At 44.9% G+C, this 22,162-nt stretch overlaps 1 protein-coding gene across 1 annotated transcript in view; it reads left to right on the top strand.

Annotated features, from left to right (window-relative positions):
• RYR3 (ryanodine receptor 3) overlaps positions 1-22,162 on the top strand; it is a 558,656-nt gene that overhangs the window by 477,451 nt on the left and 59,043 nt on the right. Inside the window, exons 65-67 of the mRNA XM_015473104.3 lie at positions 4,215-4,345; positions 11,506-11,826; positions 14,095-14,335. Of these exons, the coding sequence (XP_015328590.2) occupies positions 4,215-4,345; positions 11,506-11,826; positions 14,095-14,335 (693 nt within the window). The remainder of the gene's footprint in view (positions 1-4,214; positions 4,346-11,505; positions 11,827-14,094; positions 14,336-22,162) is intronic.

Raw genomic sequence — 22,162 nt, 5'->3', positions numbered from 1 at the left:
GGCCCATAACTTTATTTTCAAAAGGAACTTTTATACCTTGACTTGTACATAGAGGGAAATGAAAGATGCAAAGTCATACAGAGTCAGCCCAAACATCACATCTGTTTTGTCTTTATCAAAACCAGGATTTTTTCTGCATACCTTTCCCATAAACAATGTTGTGTACATTATCTTCTGGCCTTGGAGACCTGTGGACATTTTATGACCCTTTTTTGATAAAGGCTGCTCAACCAGAAAACTTATTTTCCCTTGAAGTGTTTTTTCTTTATATTTCTCCCAGACTCAGAAAGTACTAAACAGAGTTACATTCTCACGGAGCAAAGGTGCAGTGGGTCACAACAAAGAAAGAACCAATTAGCTTAAAGGTCTGATGTGGTTAATTCCAAGGCTGCTGCTTGTTTTTCTTACATCCCAACTATGTTAACTAATGCACTCCCAGGTGCACAATGGATAAGGGATATGGGCACTTGGCAGCAAGCGTTGGCTCAATAATGAAGCCCTTTACCAGTACTATCTATTCTAATAATTTTTCATCCCTTAAAGGACTCTCTGCTTATTAGGACTTTTAGAATGTTTTGGCTTCCCGTGCCTTTCAAGGTTGGGGAGTTGTGAACAATCACGTGTGTTAATTGCAAGAGTATGGATAAACCTGTCAGGCAAGCTAGAATGCCAACAGAGGGGTTTGAATTGAAACACTCCTGTCATGCCCATTAACTAAAGCCCTAAGTTGATTTTTTCCAGAGAAAGGTGGTCGGGGATAGCCCCGTGTTAATGTCAGAAGAGTTGGTGAAAGGCACAAAGTAGTAAGACAGACAGATTTTGGTTTTGGGGTAGATGCTCAAGCAGATTCAGGGTGGTCCCTTGAGTTCTGATCAGCCTTGCTCGTCAGATCTCTTCCATATGACCTTGTCATGGGTGGGATCTCCCGTGGTGGCTCCCAGCAGGAGAAGAAAAGGTGTTGAGGAGGAGAGATGGGGAACAGGACTGGCCAGGGCCTGTTCAGAAGTGAAGCAGCTTTGCAGAGCTCTCTGGAGAGACCCTTGGGCTCTGCAGTCTCCCCAGCCCCGCCCCCTCCCTTCCTCCACCACTGATGTGCCATGGGCTCAGTCGTGTCTGACTGTAATGCTGCCAGGCTTCCCTGTCCATGGGATTTCCCAGGCAAGAATATAGGAATGGGTTGCCATTTCCTACTCCAGATAATCCCAACTCAGGGATCGAACCCACGTCTCCTGCCTTGCAGGTGGATTACCTGCTGGGCCAGCAGGGAAGCCTCTTCTACCACTGATGCAGCTCCCAAATAGACCTTCCAGAGCAGACCTGGATGGGATGATTTAACAGTCAGATCTTTCACAGAAGGACAAGGCTGTGCTGTTAGCTAACAAGTGCTTATCTGGCTGAGGGCATTCTTGCTTCCTGGAGGCTGATTTGAAAATGATTTGGAAGCTCAAATACTTCAGGCCAAGTAAGTTGTCAGCTAATCCCCTAAAAGCTGAGCTCAAGAAGAAGATAGAAAAGAAGGGATAAAATCATATGTATTAGTTGTCTTTTAAAGTAATTAAAAGATCACATTTGTCTTAGGTTTGATAACTTGGCTAAGGAGTGTATGGAAGTTCCAAGGGGTACACAGCTTTATATCGAGATTCACCCACCTTCACCCTCCTCCCTCTCTCTGGTCCAGCAGACTCCTCTGGCATCTCAAGCAGAACAGTTCTGTGGACCCCCAGGCTAGCCCCCAACACATTCTGACTCTACCCTAGATAGTCTTGTCAAGGCATTTTTTTTCAGGACCAGTTAAGACCACATTTCTAACCCAACTCAAATGTGTATCCTTTGTCTCTGCATAATGAAGTTGCAAGTTGATTCTAATCTTTATAATGAGATCATAAAGACATGCTATTTTGTCACACTGCAGCCTGCCAGGCTCCTCTGTCCATGGAATTCTATAGGGAAGAATACTGGAGTGGGTAGCCATTCTCTTCTTCAGGGGATCTTCCCAACCCAGGGATCGAACCCAGGTCTCCTGCATTGCAGGTGGATTCTTTACTACCTGGCTTACTTCTCAGACAACAATGGCTCCCCTAGCTACCTCCCTGCCCTGTCCCCTAGTAAATGTTTGTTATCCTATTCAGAGACTCTATAGCTTTGACGGTCTGGTGTCTTGGTACTACTGGAATTATTGGCTGTTGTCATAGTGAAGGACAATTAATGGGATGCTGGGTATGGGTTTCTTTTTCCTTTTCATAGCACTTTTATTTAACTTTTTATTTTATATTGGAGTATAGCAGATTAACAATGTTGTGATGGTTCAGGTAGATAGCAAAGGGACTCAGATACTCTGATATGTATATATCAGAGAAGGCAATGGCACCTCACTCCAGTACTCTTGCCTGGAAAATCCCATGGATGGAGGAGCCTGGAAGGCTGCAGTCCATGGGGTCGCTGAGGGTCAGACATGACTGAGCGACCTCACTTTCACTTTTCACCTTCATGCACTGGAGAAGGAAATGGCAACCCACTCCAGTGTTCTTGCCTGGAGAATCCCAGGGACGGGGGAGCTTGGTGGGCTGCCGTCTATGGGATCACACTGAGTCGGACACGACTGAAGTGACTTAGCAGCAGCAGCAGCAGCATATATATAGTATTGCTTCTCCCCCAAACTCCCCTCCCATCCAGGCTGCCACATAACAGCCTGTTATGCCTCAGTGAGCAGAGTTCCCTGTGCTGTACAGTAGGTCCTTGTTGATTATCCATTTTAAATATGGCAGAGTGTACATGTTGTTGGCCATGGGTTTTGGTGGGAACTGAAGGTAACTGTGAGAACTGAATGCCTTCCTGTCTCTGCAGAACTGCAATAGTGGGGTACACGTTTGCTCTTGGCTCCAAGCATGCCCCCTCTAGCTGACAGTTTTCTCCACAATGGCTCTGTAATATCCCCCAATGTGCAGCCTGACATCCTCTGCCCCCAGGGCTTCTCCTGGTGGGCTTCGTGCACAGTATCCACATTCATACTGATGAGTTTAAGCTCATCAGTCACAGAGGAAGGCAAACATGATGGACTTGAACCCTGTAATCCCTTTGATCTCTTAATTATTTACCTAATGTGTGCCTTTTCTACTAGTTACCTTTGTATCACGGTCTAACAAAGGACTCACATTATTGGTTTATTTGAAGAAATTTTTCCTTGTATTTGGAAACTGGCATCACGTATGTAACTCACAAGGCAGGTGTGTGTAGTCTGTCTGTAATCGAATGCCAGAGGGTGGCAGGGAAAAGATATTGATGGGTGGAAAACAGATGGCTCTGGTCTCCCATTCATCAGGAAGCAACAGATGTCAGCCCCCTAATGGGGCCCTTTGAGCCAGCGCTACGACTGTATATCATCTCAGTAGCAGAAAGAACCTGCTGGATTAGATAATAAAAATCCAGAGCTAAGCCCAGGTCTGAGAGGGGAAGCACTCTTTCAGTACTAGCTCTGCTTTGACCAGCTGGTGGCTTGTAGTCCATCACTTACTCTTGCAGCCTTGGTTATCCTGCAGGTAAGCATAAGTCCTCTTAGCCGGAGCACTAAAAATCTGAACTAGGAATCCCAAGCATTTTGATTTTGATTGATTGCGTCTTTCTCAGAAAGACTTAAAAACGAAAGTTTAGTGCATGGTGGACACTCAAGTGTTTGTGGAAGAAAGAGAAGTAATAGGTGTTAGAGCTCTTTTGTCTACATCAAGCGATTTGTTTTGGACATGTCAGTTATCTTGCAAGGCAGAACTTTAATTTGGTGTCTTATTGGTGTTTTTGGCCCATTGTCTACGGTTCCAATTGGTCAACACAAGCTCTACTCATAACAGGGACTAGACAAAGAAATTCCATGAAAGATTTTAAAACATTTTAAGAACTGGGAGGATCTGATTCAATTTGGATGCCAGCCAAACTTGCTCTCAGAGATGCTGGGAGAGAACAAAGCTACATAGTCTATATCACCTTAGTTATTTAAGAACTAGGTAGCAGGGAATGAGACCATTGTAAACCATTGGTTAGTGTCCAGAAACAGGGGAGGGAGGGGAAGAACATGCAATCCAGCTGAGCTCAAGGCCCAGGATGTCCAGTGGAGCCATCTGTGGGGAAGTGGCCTGAGACGTCCTGGAAAGAGAGCTGATCCACCAATGCATGGGGCCAGCACGGAGATAGCACCACTTCTAAATGGACTTCTTTGTTTCCAGGCAGCGTCCTGCCCTTGGAGAATGCCTGGCCTCACTGGCAGCCGCCATACCAGTGGCATTCCTGGAGCCCACCCTTAACCGCTACAACCCGCTCTCCGTCTTCAACACCAAAACCCCCAGGGAGAGGTCTAGTAAGTACCATCCATCAGAGGTCATCACTGATGTGCTTAGAGGAAAGCAGTGGGAGAGAAAGCCAGAAAGGCAAGGCCAGCAGCCCCCAGCCTTGTCAGTCACGTGGTCTGCAAGGGGCCAGGAGGTCAGAACTGGTGCCCTGTGACAGGTCTCCATCTTGCTGGAAAAGTGGACACAAGCAAGTTCTTTGTTATCTTTAGACTTTGGTCTCCTCTTCTGTGAAAAGAGGAGACAGTGCAGTTGGTTTCAACATCCCTTGCATCCTAAGAGCTCAGGTTCTCCTGTCTGCCCGGATCTCCGTTCTCTTCCTGCACCTGGGGATGTGACTGTTCTTCTCTGTTCCTCTCCAGAGAGTGGGAGCAAGGGGGTAGCACAGAGCTGCACTGATAACCTTGGTATACTCTTCAAGTCCACAGCACGGCTGTGCTTCCAAGGATGATGACCATGTATTCTTCATCTTCGTGAAGGATGGATAGAAAAACACAAGAAGGAATTGAAATTCTACACAACAGAGAATTTGACAGGAGTGTTGACATACTGAGTTCTAGAACAGTGCTAGGCTGTGGTCCAGATCTGGCCTACTGCTGATTTTTATAAATGGTGTTTTATTGGAACATAGTCTATCCATTCATTTACATGTTGTCTGTGGCTGCTTTAGCACTGTGTTGTTGTTGTATACTTTAATCACTAAGTCATGTCCAACTCGTTTGTGACCCCATGGACTGTAGCCCACCAGGCTCCTCTGTCCATGGGATTTCCCAGGCAAGAATACTGGAGTGGGTTGCCATTTCCTTCTGCAGGGGGATCTTCCCAACCTAGGGATTCAACCCACTTCTCCTGCATTGGCAAAGCACTCTTTACCACTGAGCCACCAGGGAAGCCCTTAGCACTGTGTAGGGAAGGAAAAATAATTTTCCCTTTACCCTTCATTGTTCTTGCCTGAGACCTCCCCTCTGAAAAAGATAGATTGATGGGAGGGGGAAAAAAAACTTAATTATGGACATATGTGTACATAAGGGAGCCCCCAAAAGATGTGAGACTCAAAAGCCAGCCCAACATTTGAGACTTATATACCATCCTGAGGAAAAGGTTAGGAGTCTAGGGCTTCAGATGGGGTAGGAATCCATGGGAAAGTGAGAAGAGGAAGGGCTTGGTAAGCAGTGTGCCCCAGCAGGCTCATGAATCTCTCAGATGAAAAAGTGATCTTTGGTAAGAGCTCTCTTCTGGTACAGGCTCCCGTAACTAAGGTAAACTTTGTTTGCAAAGGTAGATTTCCCTTACAAAATGGTAACTCTGTTTTCAGACATTCTCCTGGATCTTCAGTTTCTTAAAAATAATCAGCTCAAAGTAATCCCTCTGCCAAAGGGGCATATTTGGGGGTGGCCCATTCTGTTCCCCTTCAACTGCAGTGACAGAGTTGAGTAGTGGCAACAAAGACTGTTGGCCCTGCAATGGCTAAAACATTTACTGTCTGGCCCCTTTATAGGAAAAGTTTTCCCACCCCCCTCTTCTAGAATAACCTGGAACTGGAATCCAAGGCAGGTGGTAAACCTGCTTCTGGGGGATGGAAGAGAAGAGACCCCATGTATGGATAAGTGTGATCCTGCTGAAGGACCATGGAGTAGATCAGAGGCCCTTCCAACAGGAACCTTGAATGAAACTCAGCCTCCAGCTGGAAAGAACTACCTTGACTTGATGTGACATGAAGCAAAAGCTACCACACGATGGGTTAGATTGATGTTAAGAAAAGCAGACCCCCCCCAAAAAAAAAAATTATAGCAAACCATTTCAAACCAGAATATATCCTGTTCAGAACCAGTATTTTCTTAAAATATTGGCACACAGTACCAGCAGATGACTAGACTGTTCCTCAGTTCCATTTGGTTCAAGCCCCCTTTTCAAACTGTCGTGGGTCCTAAGAGTCCTAAGAGAAGAAGGGTTCTTGCTACATTTTTCTCTGTCACTCTTCTTTCCATCTAAGAATCCAGAGTGCTAAGCTTTAGCAGCTTTGTTCCCACTTCAGATAAAAGCAGCACCTGGTCCCCAGTAAACATGACCAGGACATTTGAGACAAAATTGCTTTTAAAACTTCTCTTCTTGAGCTAAAATACTGCGGAGACCAGTGTTCTCAGAGCTCATCGAGAGAGATATATTGCCAAGATGCCTCCATGTTCCAAAGTCTCACATGGCATCTCTCAGTTAATTCCCCAATCCCCTCAGCCTCATCTCACCCTTTCTCCCCTTTCATGGACTAGGAAAATTATAGTCCCAACCTTGTTTTTCTCTGCTGTCTTATGATTCCACATGAGTTATGTCTTGCAGCTAAAGTAAGAGTTAAATGACAGAGCAGGCTTTGGTAATGATGAGGAAGGGCTGTGGCATCTGTAGACAGAAGCCAGCTAAAATATTGCTCCCCAGCCTCATGACAGTGCTGGATACTGATGTATTTATTTAGCTCCAGCTGTGGTTCAAGAAAAAGTGTCTCTCTATGTCACCAGTGCGTAGAGCTTGCACCTTGGGAAAGAGAGAGATCTACTTTGCTCTTGAACTCATAGAGGTAGTTGTTCAGTCGCTCAGTCATGTCCGACTCTTTGTGACCCATGGACTGCAGCATGCCAGCCTTCCCTGTCCTTCACCATTTCCCGGAGCTTGCTCAAACTCATGTCCATCTAGTCAGTGATGCCATCCAACCATCTCATCCTCTGTCGTCCCCTTCTTCTCCCGCCTTCAATCTTTCCCAGCATCAGGGTCTTTTCTAATGAGTCAGCTCTTTGCATCAGGTGGCCAAAGTATTGGAGCTTCAGCTTCAACATCAGTCCTTTTAATGAATGTTCAGGGTTGATTTCCTTTAGGATTGACTGGTTGGATCTCCTTGCAGTCTAAGGGACTCTCAAGAGTCTTCTCCAACACCACAGTTCAAAAGCATCAATTCTTTGGCACTCAGCTTTCTTTATGGTCCAGCTCTCACATCCATACATGACTACTGGAAAAACCACAGCTTTGACTAGACAGACCTTTGTTGGCAAAGTAATATCTCTGCTTTTTAATATGCTGCCTAGGTTGGTCATAGCTTTTCTTCCAAGGAGCAAGAGTCTTTTAATATCATGTCTGTGGTCACCCTCTGTGATTTTGGAGTCCAAGAAAATAAAGTCTGTCTCTGTTTCCATTGTTTCCCTATCTAGTTGCCATGAACCAATGGGACATAGAGGTAGAGTAGCAGGCAAATTTGAAATTGACCCAGATGGAGGAAACCCTAGACTGGCTTTGGAGGGAAGGAAATGACTGTGTCCCATTGTTCTCAAGGGCTATTAGAAATATGTTTCTTCTTATCTTATATACCTTTACATTGATTTAGTAAGATATATTCATAAATTAAAAATAAGTATCCATCGTTGCATACTCCATAGGAAGAAGGGACAAAGTTGTAATTAATGATGACACTGTTGTTCATCCATCAGTCACACACTGTGGACTCAGGGCCCAAGTCCTCTGAGCCCGTATTTTTCATCTTTCAGTTAACAAAGAGTGAATTCTGACGATGTGTACGGCTCTCGAAAAGCAGAATGTACATAAATATGTATTCTGGGATAGCCATGTTTGCCTGGAGCCAGACAATGACTGATAGCTTGATGGACTCTGAAAGGGTAGATTTCATTCACTACACACAGTAGGTGGCCTGAGGGACTGAAGGAGGAGGGAAAGGAATGTGACAGAAGGTGTGAGTCTTTGGTTGAGAAATACAATATGAACTGATTTATCAAGCCTTCAGTCAATTGGGCATCTCAATTAATGAAGTTTCCCTGGTAGCTCAGATGGTAAAGAATCTACCCACAATGCAGGATACCCAGGTTCAATCCCTAGAGAAGGGAATGGCTGCTTACTCCAGTATTCTTTCCTGGAAAATCCCATGGACATAGGAGCCTGGCGGGCTGTAGTCCATTTTGCCAGCAGAGTTACTCATATTGGGGTGTCTTCTATCTTGTAACATCCTGGAGAATTTTTTAACTCATCCAAAATTGTTAAGATATGTCTAGAAAAGGTTTATCTAGCTGTGTGCTAGATAAAATCTTTGGTTACGTGTGGCAGTGGTTTATTAATCAGAATCTTGTTGTTGACTCCATTCATGAGTAGAATTAGATCTGTGTGCATGTATACTCAGTCACTAAGGTGTCCAACTCTTTGTGACCCCATGGACTATAACCCACCAGGCTCCTCTGTCTATGGGATTTCCAGGCAAGAATACTGGAGTGGGTTGCCATTTCCTTCTCCAGGAGATCTTCCCAACCCAGGGATCAAATCTGCATCTTCTGCAGTGGCAGGTGGATTCTTTACCACTAAGCCACTAGGAAAGCCCAGTCAGGATAATAGATTAACCAAAACATCCTACTCACCAGCCAAGTTTACTTTTCAAATCCTTATTGGAAAAAATCAACCAGAGAGGAAGGAGGTCCAGTTTCCATGTAGGTTTCCATGTAATACTATAGAAGTGGTGCTCTCTGGTGCTGTCATCTTGAGGGAAGAGCTGCCTGGTGAAAAAAATACAGCTGTGGACTCGAACTCAGTCTTTCCCAATGGTTCTCTCTTGATAGCATGTATGAGGATCACTCAAAAGGCTTGTTGAAGAATGCCAAGTCCTACCCTTAGAGTTTCTAATTCAGTAAGTCGAGATTCCAAAGGTCCTAACAAGTTTCCAGGTGATGCTGCCATTGCTGGCAGGACAGTCTCACTTTGAGAGCCATTGATGTGGAAGATGAAAGGACAGTGTGTTCTAATGGTTCCCCCTTACAGTCTTGAGTCTGATTCTAACAGGACCCAACTGAGCTTTCAGGTAGATAACTCAGCAGCATTCATTCTGCCGGTTTATTATGTGGCATTTGAAGTACAAAACACCACCGGAATCGCAAATGTTTCTTCCCCTCAAGGACCAATTACATATAAATAACTTTTAAAGGTCATTATAATGACTCCAATGAAGCAACCTCAAGCAACTCTGTGTTAGGTAGGAGGAAAAAAAGTGTCTATGACGATGGATTGTCTATGTGACATTTAAACACACACATGCTCCTAGCCTTCTCATGTATAATTTTATAGCCAACAGTTGTAAACTTCAATTGCATCTGTGGCCGTTGGCACTGCTCTGTGTGCAGAGCCTGAAGGTAGAATGTTTGACTTTACCATTTGTACCTATTTATCTGACACCGTACGTGTCAAATGATTTTGTTTGTGAGAGTCTCCCCAGACCCCCACATTGATGTCACCCCTGATTCTTATTGCTCTGCAGCAAGGTACAGGCCAGACTTGTTCTCTGCAAATGACCAGCATTGGCAATGGATTGTGTCTGACCTGTATAATTCCCTTCGCTGTAAATCACAGAAGTTCGATGTTCTTTGGCTTTCATGCTGCTAGTCCTTTTGAATTGTCTGGATTTAAAGGACATTGCTTTACTCCTAACTTCCAAGGAAGAGTAATCAGCCTTCTACTTACCAAAGGCCATACCAATAGCAAGAGAAAAACATAATTAGGGCAAGTGTTAGGACACCCCCGGCAGGGCCTCCTCCATAGCAGGGAGGCTCTTCTGAGTCCATTGATTTGCAGCTGCACACCATCCTGTAGAAGCGATTGTATCAGCTACAGATTCATTGTCTCCTGGATGAAAGTACCACAAATGCCTTTCCTCCCCACCCCAGCCCAGGAACCAAGATGCCTGTATTCTCTTTTCATCTCTTAGTCTATCTTCACAGGATTTTTCTGTATCTTTGCTCTAGGCAGTACAGTCATGAAGGAAACCAAGACAGACTCTTCAATTGACTGATACTCCTAAAAGCCAAAGCCTTTGCTGTGGCCTTTTCTTCATTAACCCTTCCATTCCTATGGACTTAAAATCTAGAAAAGAGAGATTTCACACCAGCAGTAACCCCATGGCACAGGGCCTAAAGGTAGAACCCAACTCACTAAATGTCACATTTTATTTGAAGTTTCCTGCTTTTTCCTTTGAAATTCCTGAGGACTTTGTGCTTTACTTTTAATATCAAAAATAATTTCCTCAAATCTTCTAGTGGATCTAATGTGCTCCATTAGTGGATCTAAAAGGCACCACATTTTCCTGTTGCTTCTCTGACTCCCTAGGTTCCGTGGTGCCTGATGCTTTGGCCCCACTCTAAGAAGTTTAGCTTGTGGGTGGAGTCTGCACATGAGCTGCCGACCAGGATGCTCTGCAGAACTTCCAATTCTTGTTTCTTCCTCAACTAGGCCATGGCTTGCCACACAGAACCCTTATTTGCATCTCACCCATCAGCAACTTCAGGTTGCATCTGGTCTCTCCTCCTATCTTGGAGGAAAAGAGTGTCCTTTGCCTTAAGAAGAACAGGACAGATATCCTCTTGGCTTTTTCCATTTACCATTCTTGTACCTGACAACATTTCATGTTGAACTCTGTAATCATCTCATCCTGTCTGTCCTTGTTCAGCGAAGTGACCTCAGTTATTCACTGTGAGGAAAAGACAGGGCTAACTCACTATTCCTTGCCTATAAGCCTTCAAAAACAAAAAGGTCTAAGTGATGGACAAGAGCTCTTGGCAAAGGTTACTTCAGATCATCAATCTTCTTTTGTAAATGCAGAAATCAGTGGATGTGCAATGTTTCCCGCCCCCCGCCCCTGACAGGTTTCAACTGGATGGAAAGCGTTGTCTCTGGTCCAGCTAAAAGAATCTTTGATGCAAGAGGTTTCTTTTTCCTTTTCAAAACAGTACAGACATGATCTAGGTGACTGAACCACAAATTGGCAGCTCAGTATCTATGGGTTGCTTTTCTGTTTTGAGTCCTGCCTTTCCTGCAGTGCCTGCACTGAGGCCAGGAGAGAGAAGCCAAGAGACTGACTTTTTCACAGAGAAGTCTTGTGAAATGTCCCTCAGCCGTGTCTCTGTTGTGTTCCTTTAAGATTCAGTTTAAGTGTTTTGACCTGAATAGAACATCTAGAAGATAACCCAGCCTCTGGAAGCTGCAGCCTTTACCATAGCTCCTACGTATCCAGTGCTTGCTTGTTTAAGGTTCTGGAGTGGAAAATTATGTCTCAAGATCAAAGGAGGGGTGGACAGAGAGAGAAGGTTGCACTCTGTTTTGAATCACTGTCCCTTTATTATTCCTGTACCCTCTTGGTCAGTTCTGGGGATGCCAGACACAGTGGAGGAGATGTGCCCTGACATCCCCCAGCTGGAAGGCCTGATGAAGGAAATCAACGACCTGGCCGAGTCAGGGGCCCGGTACACAGAGATGCCCCACGTCATTGAGGTCATCTTGCCCATGCTCTGCAACTACCTGTCCTACTGGTGGGAGCGGGGGCCCGAGCACCTGCCCCCCAGTGCAGGGCCCTGGTGCACCAAGGTCACGTCTGAACACCTCAGTGTCATCCTGGGCAACATTCTGAAAATCATCAACAACAACCTGGGCATCGACGAGGCCTCTTGGATGAAGCGCATTGCAGGTACCACGCATGTCTTTCAGCCCTGGCATCAAGATGCCTAGACTCTTTTTCTTCTCTTAGTCTATCATTAAGCTATCCCCGCTCCCCACCTTAGATATTTAACAGTAAAAAGAACTGACTTATTCCCCTATAGGGCTTCCTGGAGCAAATGCTCCTGCCTGACTCCCCAACTAATCCAGCCCCTCAAATCTCCAGGAAGCCCTTCTTAATAAACTGTGCAAGATTCTGATGATCATTTCTCATTTGCTTTTGGTACTTAAGAATCCCATTTGCTCTTACAGTAGTAATTGTTCATATTTTCTGGGTAAGTGACCTTGTGTGTTTTCCACATGTACGAAACTCACTCCCACCTGGGCTGTACTGTAAGTTTCTAGCATTTGTGTTTCACTTTATGCTTTGTAAGACACTCTCTGATTTAGGCTCATAGTAGCGTCACTTTGATTTTGGGTTTGTTTTGTATTCCTCTAGAACTCCTTGCATGCAGTAGGCTCCTAGTGAGTGTTACTTGCTGATTTTCTGTTCTCAAAAGAGGAGAGGATTGGAAAATTAATAACCACACTTTCCACAGTCAGGAAACCATGAAGATTTTAGGGTCCTCTGTCACGGTAAAGTCAGAGGAGACAGAAGCTAAAGTCATTGCCTTTGATAGACCTGCAGTTTAGATACACAGTTCCACCATAGCTGTTTCACCCCTACACTTTCCTGGACCATGAAACACAGCCATTGGGTCAATAGGAGCTATTAGCTTCCTGGACAAATAAGTAGATACCCCTCCGCAAGACCAAGGAAGAAAACTTCCTACCCTCTTCCTGTCTCTGAAATGAACTGAGATTCAAATTATATTAATAAATACTTTGGTTACTGACGGCTCCTGGATAGTATAAGACCCCTGGGAACATATGAATAGGTAAATTGGTGTTCCTTTCTTATCTTTTAGCCCAAGAATATTGTTAACCGTTAAGTAATTTGTTGAGGGCTCTACATTTGTAAATCTGGATTAAGGGAAGGAAGGAAATCAAAGAATTAACTCCCTTAGATTCCCCAGGGGTACGAAGGAAAGAAGTCACAGCACACTGATGAGAACTGAACTTGGCCTGTTATTTCACAAGGGTGTCCAGATCTCATTCAGTCAGGTCACTTCGCTCCTGGTGTGTAAACAAAGTCAGTTTTCAAGAGCAACCTCAAATCACCCATATCTGGAAGAACCTCTCTGATTCCAGGTCCAGAGCAGAGGTGCACCCAGGTGAGGACCGGGTATGAAATGGGAGCCATCATAGTGCGAAGTTTCGACTTCTGATTAACACATTGCAACAGAGAACTGCCTTCACCTTCTCTTTCTAAAAATGTCTTTTTTATGAAAGCAAAAAATAAGGCACAGTGAGATGAAAAAGTGCTGGAATATAGGCTGTTTCCAACTGAAAAGCCCTACATTAAAGAACTTTGAAATACACAAAATACATATTGTACTTTGCGAATGGTTCATGACTCTTGAGAATTTTTTTTCACATATCTAAATAATTACTCTGATTCTGACCTTTATTATGCATTAGACCATTAGGATATTGCGTTTTAAAAAGTCAATGAGACATGTAGGTTTTATCTTTCTCTTTAAGAGGGCCAGAATCGTAGTCCCAAGTCCTACTGATGGTTTGTTTCTGCTCATTGACTTTTAGTGGCCGCCCTAGCCTGCCTCTTCATTATAAATGATAGTAGTTTGTCTGCTTTTCTCAGGGCCTAGAGGAGCCCCAAGATAATAGGCTGGCAGTTCTCAAGTCTTGGGGGCTGAGAACTATGGTTAGGTTTGTGTATTTTTAAGAGATTTCTCTATAAAATAACCAGAAAGCATAGTGTTAAGTGTGTACTCTTGACTCAGCACAGTGCTGTTTATATAAATAAAAGACTTCCTTCAAGGAGTTTATAACGTAGCTAGTGAGCCAAAGTCACTCTTCTAAAATGAAACAAGATGGTCTGTTATGAAGAGCTCAGAGATATAGCAAGGGCCATGCCTGAAGAGTTCAGGGGTGGCTCTTCTCATAACTTGAAGAAGCAAAACAGGAAGAGGGACCTTCTCCTGTAGCTCCATCCGTGCCTACCCCCACCCCAGCAACTGCGACTTCATGAGACAGACATGCCAAAAGGAAGATGAAGGAAGGGTGCCAGTGTGAGTCAAGGGCTTTCCATAGCCTCACCATTGAGTGTCCCTTCTTTCCTTTTCTCGACTGTCATAACTTGTGGAATGAGGGGGAGGCCCTTTGTTTGCAAACACAGTGTACGCCCAACCGATCATCAGCAAAGCCAGGCCAGACCTGCTGAGAAGCCACTTCATCCCGACCCTGGAGAAGCTGAAGAAGAAGGCCATCAAAACTGTGCAGGAGGAGGAGCAGCTGAGAGCTGACAGCAAGGGCGACACGCAGGAGGCTGAGCTGCTCATCCTGGACGAGTTTGCTGTCCTCTGCAGAGACCTCTATGCCTTCTACCCTATGCTCATCCGATACGTGGACAACAACAGGTACAGAGGCGCCTGGGCAGGGCCGGCCCCCTATGGAGGGGTGGTACTGGGTTTTGTTACAGGCGAGAGAGGGAGGTCACGGCTGCCACCACCAGCGCCCCCCACCCCCACCCCTCTGCCTCCATCCCTGCTGTGGGACCTCTGCGCAGCACTTTCCTTGCCCAGTGGTTCTGTATGATCAGTGGCATGGCCACCCAGTCCATCCTCACAGGCCACTGAAGAAGGGTGGCAACAACCCCTTCCGCCCCTCTGCTCTTCTGTCACACACTCATTCAAGAGATATTACTGACTGTGTGCCAGGCACTGTTCGAGAGGACAGGCAAGAACACTACAGAAAAAAAGATGTTGGCTCAGGGAGCTTTCACTCTGGCAAGAGAGTGGGGTGAGCAAATGATAAACAAAGTACTTAGACATTTACAATATACTTCCCTATGTACTTACATATTTACCTATAGCAATGGCACCCCACTCCAGTACTCTTGCCTGGAAAATCCCATGGACGGAGGAGCCTGGAAGGCTGCAGTCCATGGGGTTGCTAAGAGTTGGGCACGACAGAGCAACTTCACTTTCACTTTTCACTTTCATGCATTGGAGAAGGAAATGGCAACCCACTCCAGTGTTCTTGCCTGGAGAATCCCAGGGACGGGGGAGCCTGGTGGGCTGCCGTCTCTGGGGTCACACAGAGTCGGTCACGACTGAAGCGACTTAGCAGCAGCAGCAGTGTACTTACCTAAGTAAACTATACAAGCAAAGTAAATGGAATCAGGAGTGCCAGGTGACAGTTTTAAAAGAATGTTACTGAGAAGGCGACATCTGAACACAGACCTGCAGGAGGTGAGGTCGGAAACCATGTGGATCTGGGGAAGAGGTCTGTTCCTGGGAAGAAGGAATATCCGGTGCAAAGCCCTGAGGGAGGGACGAGTGGGGATGTTCAGGGAGTCACAGGGAGGCCAGAGAGAGAGGAGTCGAGGGGTGGGGAGAGCAGCAGGAGACGTCAGAGTGGCCAGTTTCTCTCCACGGGGCCGAGAGTACAGGGCTTTTCCTCTGAGTGAGATGAGAGGTTGGCGCAGCATTGAAGCTAAGCTGTGATGTGATCTGACTCCGTCTTCAAGCACAGTGGTGATGGATCAGGGCAAATAAAGGAGGTGAGGAGGCTGGCTGGGAGGCTTACAGTGGCCCAGTCAAGGGCTGAGGGTGATTTGGAGTTGACAGAGCAAACCAACCCTAACCTTAACCCTAATCCTGGTGCCCTAATCCTAGTCCTGGTGCCAGGCCTGGGGCAGAGAGGGATGGGGCCACTGCTTAGTGGGACTGGGGTCTCCTTTCAGAGTCCTGAAAATGTTCTGAAATTAGATAGTCATAGTGGTGGTCCAGCATTGTGAATGTACTGAATGTTGCTAATGAGTAATTTGACATGTATGTTACTACAATTTAAAAGGAAAAAAAAAACGAGTTGGTGTTGGCTGGGGCCCCGTTGGTAGCAATGAAAGTTGACAGAATATGTCAGATTCTGGACCCAGCATCTTAAAGGTAGAGTCTTTGGGACATGCAGACTGGAAATAAGAGAAAAGAGATGAGTCAAAGATGATTCTGAGCAAATGGAAGGAGGGAGTTCCCAACAATTAAGTTGGAGGGGATGGTGGGTATGGAAGTTTTTTAGGGGAAGATGAAGAGATCCCTTTCAGACATGTTAGTTTGAGTTGCTGCTTCCATATAAAAATGAAAATGTCAAGTGGGCAGTTATATGAGTCCAGAGTTCATAAGAGAGGTCTGGTGTGGACCTAAGAATTTGAGAGTCGCCTACATATTGGTATGTGGTCTTTGAGAGCCATGAGACTGAATGAGATAAATAAAGGCTTGAGAGGGAAAGAGAAGCGTTCCAAGGACTGAGCCCTTGTACACAGGTCAGGCGGAAGAGAAGGAACCACGAGTGAGACTGAGAGGAAGCCACCAGTGAGACAGGAGGAAACCAACAGCGTGTTGTGTCCTAGGTACCAATTTCACAAAGGATTCCCAGGAGGAAAGAATAACGAATAAATGATTGGTGACCTTGATAAGAGCAGTATCAATAAAATGATGGAGTTGAAGGCCTCTTTGGAGTAGGTTGGAAGAGAATAGGAGAAAAGGACTTGGAGATAGCACTACAGACAACTTGTTCAGGGAGGTTTTTGTTTTTGTTTTTTTTATTTTGGCTGCTCTGGGTCTTCTTTGCAGCATGCTGGCTTTCTCTAGTTGCACTGCGTGGGCTTTATTTGTTGGGACACAAGGCCATCTTATTGCAGTGCGTGGGCTTCTCTAGTTGTGGTGTGTGGGCTTAGTTGCCCCACAGCATGTGGGATCTTAGTTCCCCGACCAGGAATCGAACCCACGTAGCCTGCATTGGAAGGCAGATTCTTAACCACTGGAACGTTATGGAAGTCCCACAGGGAGTTTCACTATAAAGAGGAAGAAAGAAATGGGCTGCTAGCTAGATGCAGAATAGGTTCAAAAGGAGAGTTTTTAAGATGGGAGACTTTTCAACTTGTTCCTTTATGAATGGGAATGAGCCACTGGAGAGAAGAGAAATTGCTGATGTAAGAGGGAGAGAGAATTTCTAAAGCAATGCATTCAAACAGGCAGAGGATCAGCCTGAGATCATTCATCTACAGTGATGGGCAGGAGGGCAGGGGGCATGGGTGCTGCTGCTGGCAGACGCACAGACAGACAGATGCACATGCGCACACACGCCCATATGTGTTATGGCTGGCAGTCTGTAGGAGTCCTTTTCTGGTTGCTTCCATTCTCAGTGAAGTAGGAAGCAAGAACATCAACTGAGAGGGAGGGTGGGGAGAATATACTTGGAGGGTTGAGGAGGAAGCAGACGATCTGGGGCAATGGCTTTGACAAGTAGGGGGAATGGATGGACCAGGGGAGTTCAGTGGTTGCAAGGCAGCATCAGTGGCCCCACTTGAGATCTGTGGTCATGGACTTAAAGTGGGATCATCAGCAAGTTGTGATTTTCTCCAGCCAACTTGGCTGCCACGTACAGGCTGAGACTAGGTAGAGAGTTGGATTTAACCAGGGTTGGGGTTTTGCAAAATGAGTATGATGAAGGCTAATTATAAGCATTGATCATGGAATTTAAGCTGAATAAGAATAGTTAGATCATCACTGACTCAAGGAACATGATTTTGAGCAAACTCTGGGAAATAGTAGAGAACACAGGAGCCTGGTGTGCTGCAGTCCATAGGGTCGCAAAGACTTCTCCACTGAACAACACCACCAAGGAGGAAATGAAAGCATAGGAACCTTAGGTTCACGAGCAGGCCAAGGAACAAAGAACAGCTGGTCCCAGTGGAAGGCAAAGACCAAATAGATACTTTATTAAAGCACACCTTCCCAGAGCTTCGAGCCCCCAAATGGAAGTTTGGAGTGGTTTAATTTTAAAATACCCCATTGTAGATACAGAAAAGACTTAGAGACATTTGGGGGAACACTGCTAATTTTTGAGTGGTATGCCATTCTGTCATGGGCAGGGAATAGGTCTGGATATGCCTGTTTTAGCATTTATTTCATAAGGTAAATTATACTTCCTATTTAAAATATCTACTTAAGATTACTTATGTTTAGCTTTGCAGAATAAACATATGCACACTGTATATAGGTGTATGTGTGTATATAATTCCTTAACTATCTATGGGCAATTTTACTCACTTTTTCAAAAGAAATCCTGCTCTCAGGGTCATCATTTTAGTCATTTCTGATAACATAATTATGTTAGCAGGTTAGCAAAGAAATTTGTCAGTCTGAGGTGAAAGCAAGAATGAGAGTAGGGTAAGATTGCTCCTGAAATAGCTCTCTCATTGCATCTGCCACTATTGACAATCAAGACTCAAGATAGAGTGTGTTCCACTTACGTAGTATTTGAAAGTTGCTAAAAATGACAATGTCAGAGAGTCTTTGAGATCATCATTAATTCATTAATCCCCACTTTTCAACCCGTTCTTCCCTGAGCACCAGGGAGCATTAAGGCTATCTGAGCCTCACTTATAAATGCTTCCTTCCTATGTGTGTGCCTTTGCCTTCCTTGAGTCCTTTCTTCACCCTAAAGAATTGGCTGGCTTGGACGTACAGGACTGTGGAGTTGGCAGGAATATGAGAGGTCGGCTCATCTAACTGGACAGATAAACACCCCCTTCCTTTTTCCTAGCGGTGCCTTTCCCTCCTCTCGTTATCCACCACGGTTATGCACAACAGACAAAGCTGGACGCATGCGTGCCTTCCCCTTCTAGTGTCAGACGTTTCAAGTCATTTTTTTTCAACTCCTTCTCATTCATTTTTTTCTTCTGGTTTTATTGAGACATGATTGACACAAAGCCCTCTGTAAGGTATACAACAGAATGGTTTAACTTACATACATCAAGAAAGGCTTACTACAGTAAGCGGAGGGAACGTCCATCATCTCACACAGGTACAAAATAAAAGACAAAAAAGTCTTTATTCCTTGTAATGAGAAAACTTAGGATTTACTCTCAACAACTTTCATGTAACATACAGTGTTAATCAGATGAGTCATGTTTAACCTTACCTCCCTAGGACTTATTTATAACTGGATGTTTATACCTTGATCTGCCTTCATCCAATTCCCCCAACTTTGAACCATTTTGAGTTCAGATCTGTAACTCCTATCAGCTCTGCTTTTGCTCTTTAGAGCCACAAAACTCCTCCAGTCTCTCCCTAAGCAGCTCTTTAAATATTGAAGAGAGCCATCTTGCCCTGTCTTCCCCTGTTTTCTCTTGTTGTATTAAATCTTTGTACTTCCTTCAGCCCTGTCACAGCAGTGTGTCAGGTCTCCTTGACATCTGAATAGAAGCTTTGGCGGGTCAGTGATCAGCCTGAAAATGACCCAGAAAGAGTGAGAGTTCCAGGCATGCTGTGGTCATAGCCTGGTAACTCAGGGCTCCATCTCCTCAGGCTGGGAGGTTATAAATCAACATAGGTTCAACAAACCTCTGTACACAAATCAGCTTCTCAGCTTCGTTTCTGGAAATCAGAGACCCTGAACAGAGACGAACAGCTTTTGTGCGATTTGGAGTGAAAACTCATCTCTCAAACTGTTGACGGGAATCCAAGTAAATCCTGTGCGGTGACTGCCTCAGGCTGAATCCTCTATAAAAGGCTCAGGAACAAGGCAGAGATAAGCTCTTACCGCTTAGTCAGACAACCTGACCGTGAATACAGGAGCAAGGGTTTACTTTCTTTCAAAAGCCTGATAACTGGCTTTACTTTCTTCAAAAACCTGATGACTTGTCATTTTGAAAATAGCAGTCTAACTCTTCTCACTCTTGCCTTTCTCCAAGATTTTGTTCTCCTGCTTTTTGTTTCTGTTTTACCTCTAAATCCAACCTTCTTCCGCACCTACAGCCTTGCATTTCCCAGCTGCCTTTTGGCAGCACAGAGAGCAGATGATGAAAGAAACCCACATTCAGTTAACTACCTCCAAAAGGATCAATTGTCTGAATGTTGAGAGAGATCTTGAATTCTGTGAAATGCTGGGAGCAGCGGGGACAGAGCCTGGTTACTTCGTTTGGGGGTAGGAAAAGATTCGGACAAAATGGAGAGGCAAGGTTGGAATCTTCTGCCCTCCTGCAAATATTGTCTTAGTCTGGTTTGAGAGGAGCAGAGAATTTATGTGCCTGGGAGAAAGCATTTAATGGTGGGTTCATGTGACCCACCATTCTGAACCCGAAGAAGGACCCTCACTAAAAACAAAGAGTAAAAAATCTGTCTCTTGCAAGAAAGATGTTCAAAACAAAATTCACTGAGCTGAAAGCCAAGATATTCAAAACTGCTGCTTTCTCCTGTGAGCAGATGTTCACCTGATATTTTGTTTTCAGCGTTCCTGCAGGTCACATTCCCTGTGGCTGGACTTTTCTTCGGCAGGGTAGGATGTGTGCCCTTGTCTCTTCCCACTAGAGGCATAGGGCAAGCCTATAAAGCTCATTTAAGCTAGAACTCGGCAGAAGGAACAGCTGGTACTTCTGATAAAACTTGACACTTGACTCTGAAAAGGCGCTCCTGAAAAATCAATATGAAAGAAATCAAAAAGCATTACCAATCTCAAGCCTCAAGTTTGGATGCATTTGGCCCCTAGTGATGGATACCTTATAGAGTAGCTTAAAGTAGAAGTTAAATCTCACACATAAAAAAAGTGCAGAGATATCCAATCCATGGCCAGTGTTGTTGCTCCTCACCCCTCTCTCTTCCTGTCCTTAACACTGACTTCCATCTTCAAAGTTACTTTATGGTGCAACATGCCAATTAGAGTTTAAGCTGTCATATTTTCATCCCAGAGAGGAAGTAGAAAGGCAGGAGAGCACCTTCAGCTATCTGATGCTTTTTAGACAGCTCTTCCAGGAGGCTTATCCAACAACTTCCTCTTCCAGCTCATCAGAGTGTAGTTCCACAGGTGTCCCTCAGAGGAGGCTGGGTAATGTGATCTTAGCAGCACGCAGTGCCACCCAGGGTACAATGGGGTTTTCTTCCTAAGGAAGAGGAGGAGAATAAATGTGGAAGATCACCTGTAGTGTCTACCTATAAAACAGAGGCTAGTTGAAGGAGAAAACAAGAAAGATTAAACAGAAACATCCATGAAGCTAGAACTCAAGCAGTGAGGAACTAAGGAGATGAGAGAGGTGTCCACAGGTGGTCTTGGCCTTACGAGTCTTTACTTTCTTCCTTAGCCTAGTAATGGGCAGAATGGGCAGAAGGTACAGGCAGCTCAGGACAACAACAGCCTGAGGATATCTCAGGCTGATATCCCAGGTATAGGGAACTGGCTTTTGATAGCTATTCCCCTGCAGGCACCAAGGGACATGGAGTTTTTTAAACCATTCATGAGAGCCACAGTTTTCTTTAAGAAAGATGATACACAATTTAACTCCTAGTGCATTACTTTACACAGATATTTGAAAGTGGCAAATCATCCACCCCTTTCAAAATATAATATAATTCAAATGGGCAAGATGATTAGAGGCAAGACAACTTTTCAGTTCAGTTCAGTCGCTCAGTCATGTCCGACTCTTTGCGACCCCATGAACTGCAGTATGCCAGGCCTCCCTGTCCATCACCAACTCCCAGAGTTCAATCTAAATCATGTCCATCGAGTTGGTGATGCCATCCAGCCATCTCATCCTCTGTCGTCCCCTTCTCCTCTTGCCCCCAATCCCTCCCAGCATCAGAGTCTTTTCCAATGAGTCAACTCTTCACATGAGGTGGCCAAAGTATTGGAGTTTCAGCCTCAGCATCATTTCTTCCAAAGAACACCCAGGACTGATCTCCTGCAGAATGGACTGGTTGGATCTCCTTGCAGTCCAAGGGACTCTCAAGAGTCTTCTCCAACACCACAGTTCAAAAGCATCAATTCTTTGGCGCTCAGCTTTCTTCACAGTCCAACTCTCACATCCATACATAACCACTGGAAAAACCATAGCCTTGACTAGACAGACCTTTGTTGGCAAAGTAATGTCTCTGCTTTTCAATATGCTATCTAGGTTGGTCATAACTTTCCTTCCAAGGAGTAAGCGTCTTTTAATTTCATGGCTGCAGTCACCATCTGCAGTGATTTTGGAGCCCCAAAAAATAAAGTCTGCCACTGTTTCCCCATCTATTTGCCATGAAGTGATGGGACCAGATGCCATGATCTTTGTTTTCTGAATGTCGAGCTTTAAGCCAACTTTTTGACTCTCCTCTTTCACTTTCATCAAGAGGCTTTTGAGTTCCTCTTCACTTTCTTCCATAAGGGTGGTGTCATGTGAATATCTGAGGTTATTGATGTTTACCCCGACA

Source organism: Bos taurus, chromosome 10, assembly GCF_002263795.3.
Source record: "Bos taurus isolate L1 Dominette 01449 registration number 42190680 breed Hereford chromosome 10, ARS-UCD2.0, whole genome shotgun sequence".
Classification (NCBI taxonomy): domain Eukaryota; kingdom Metazoa; phylum Chordata; class Mammalia; order Artiodactyla; family Bovidae; genus Bos; species Bos taurus.
Note: the sequence above shows the minus strand (reverse complement) of the source record. Positions and strands in the feature narration are given on the sequence as shown.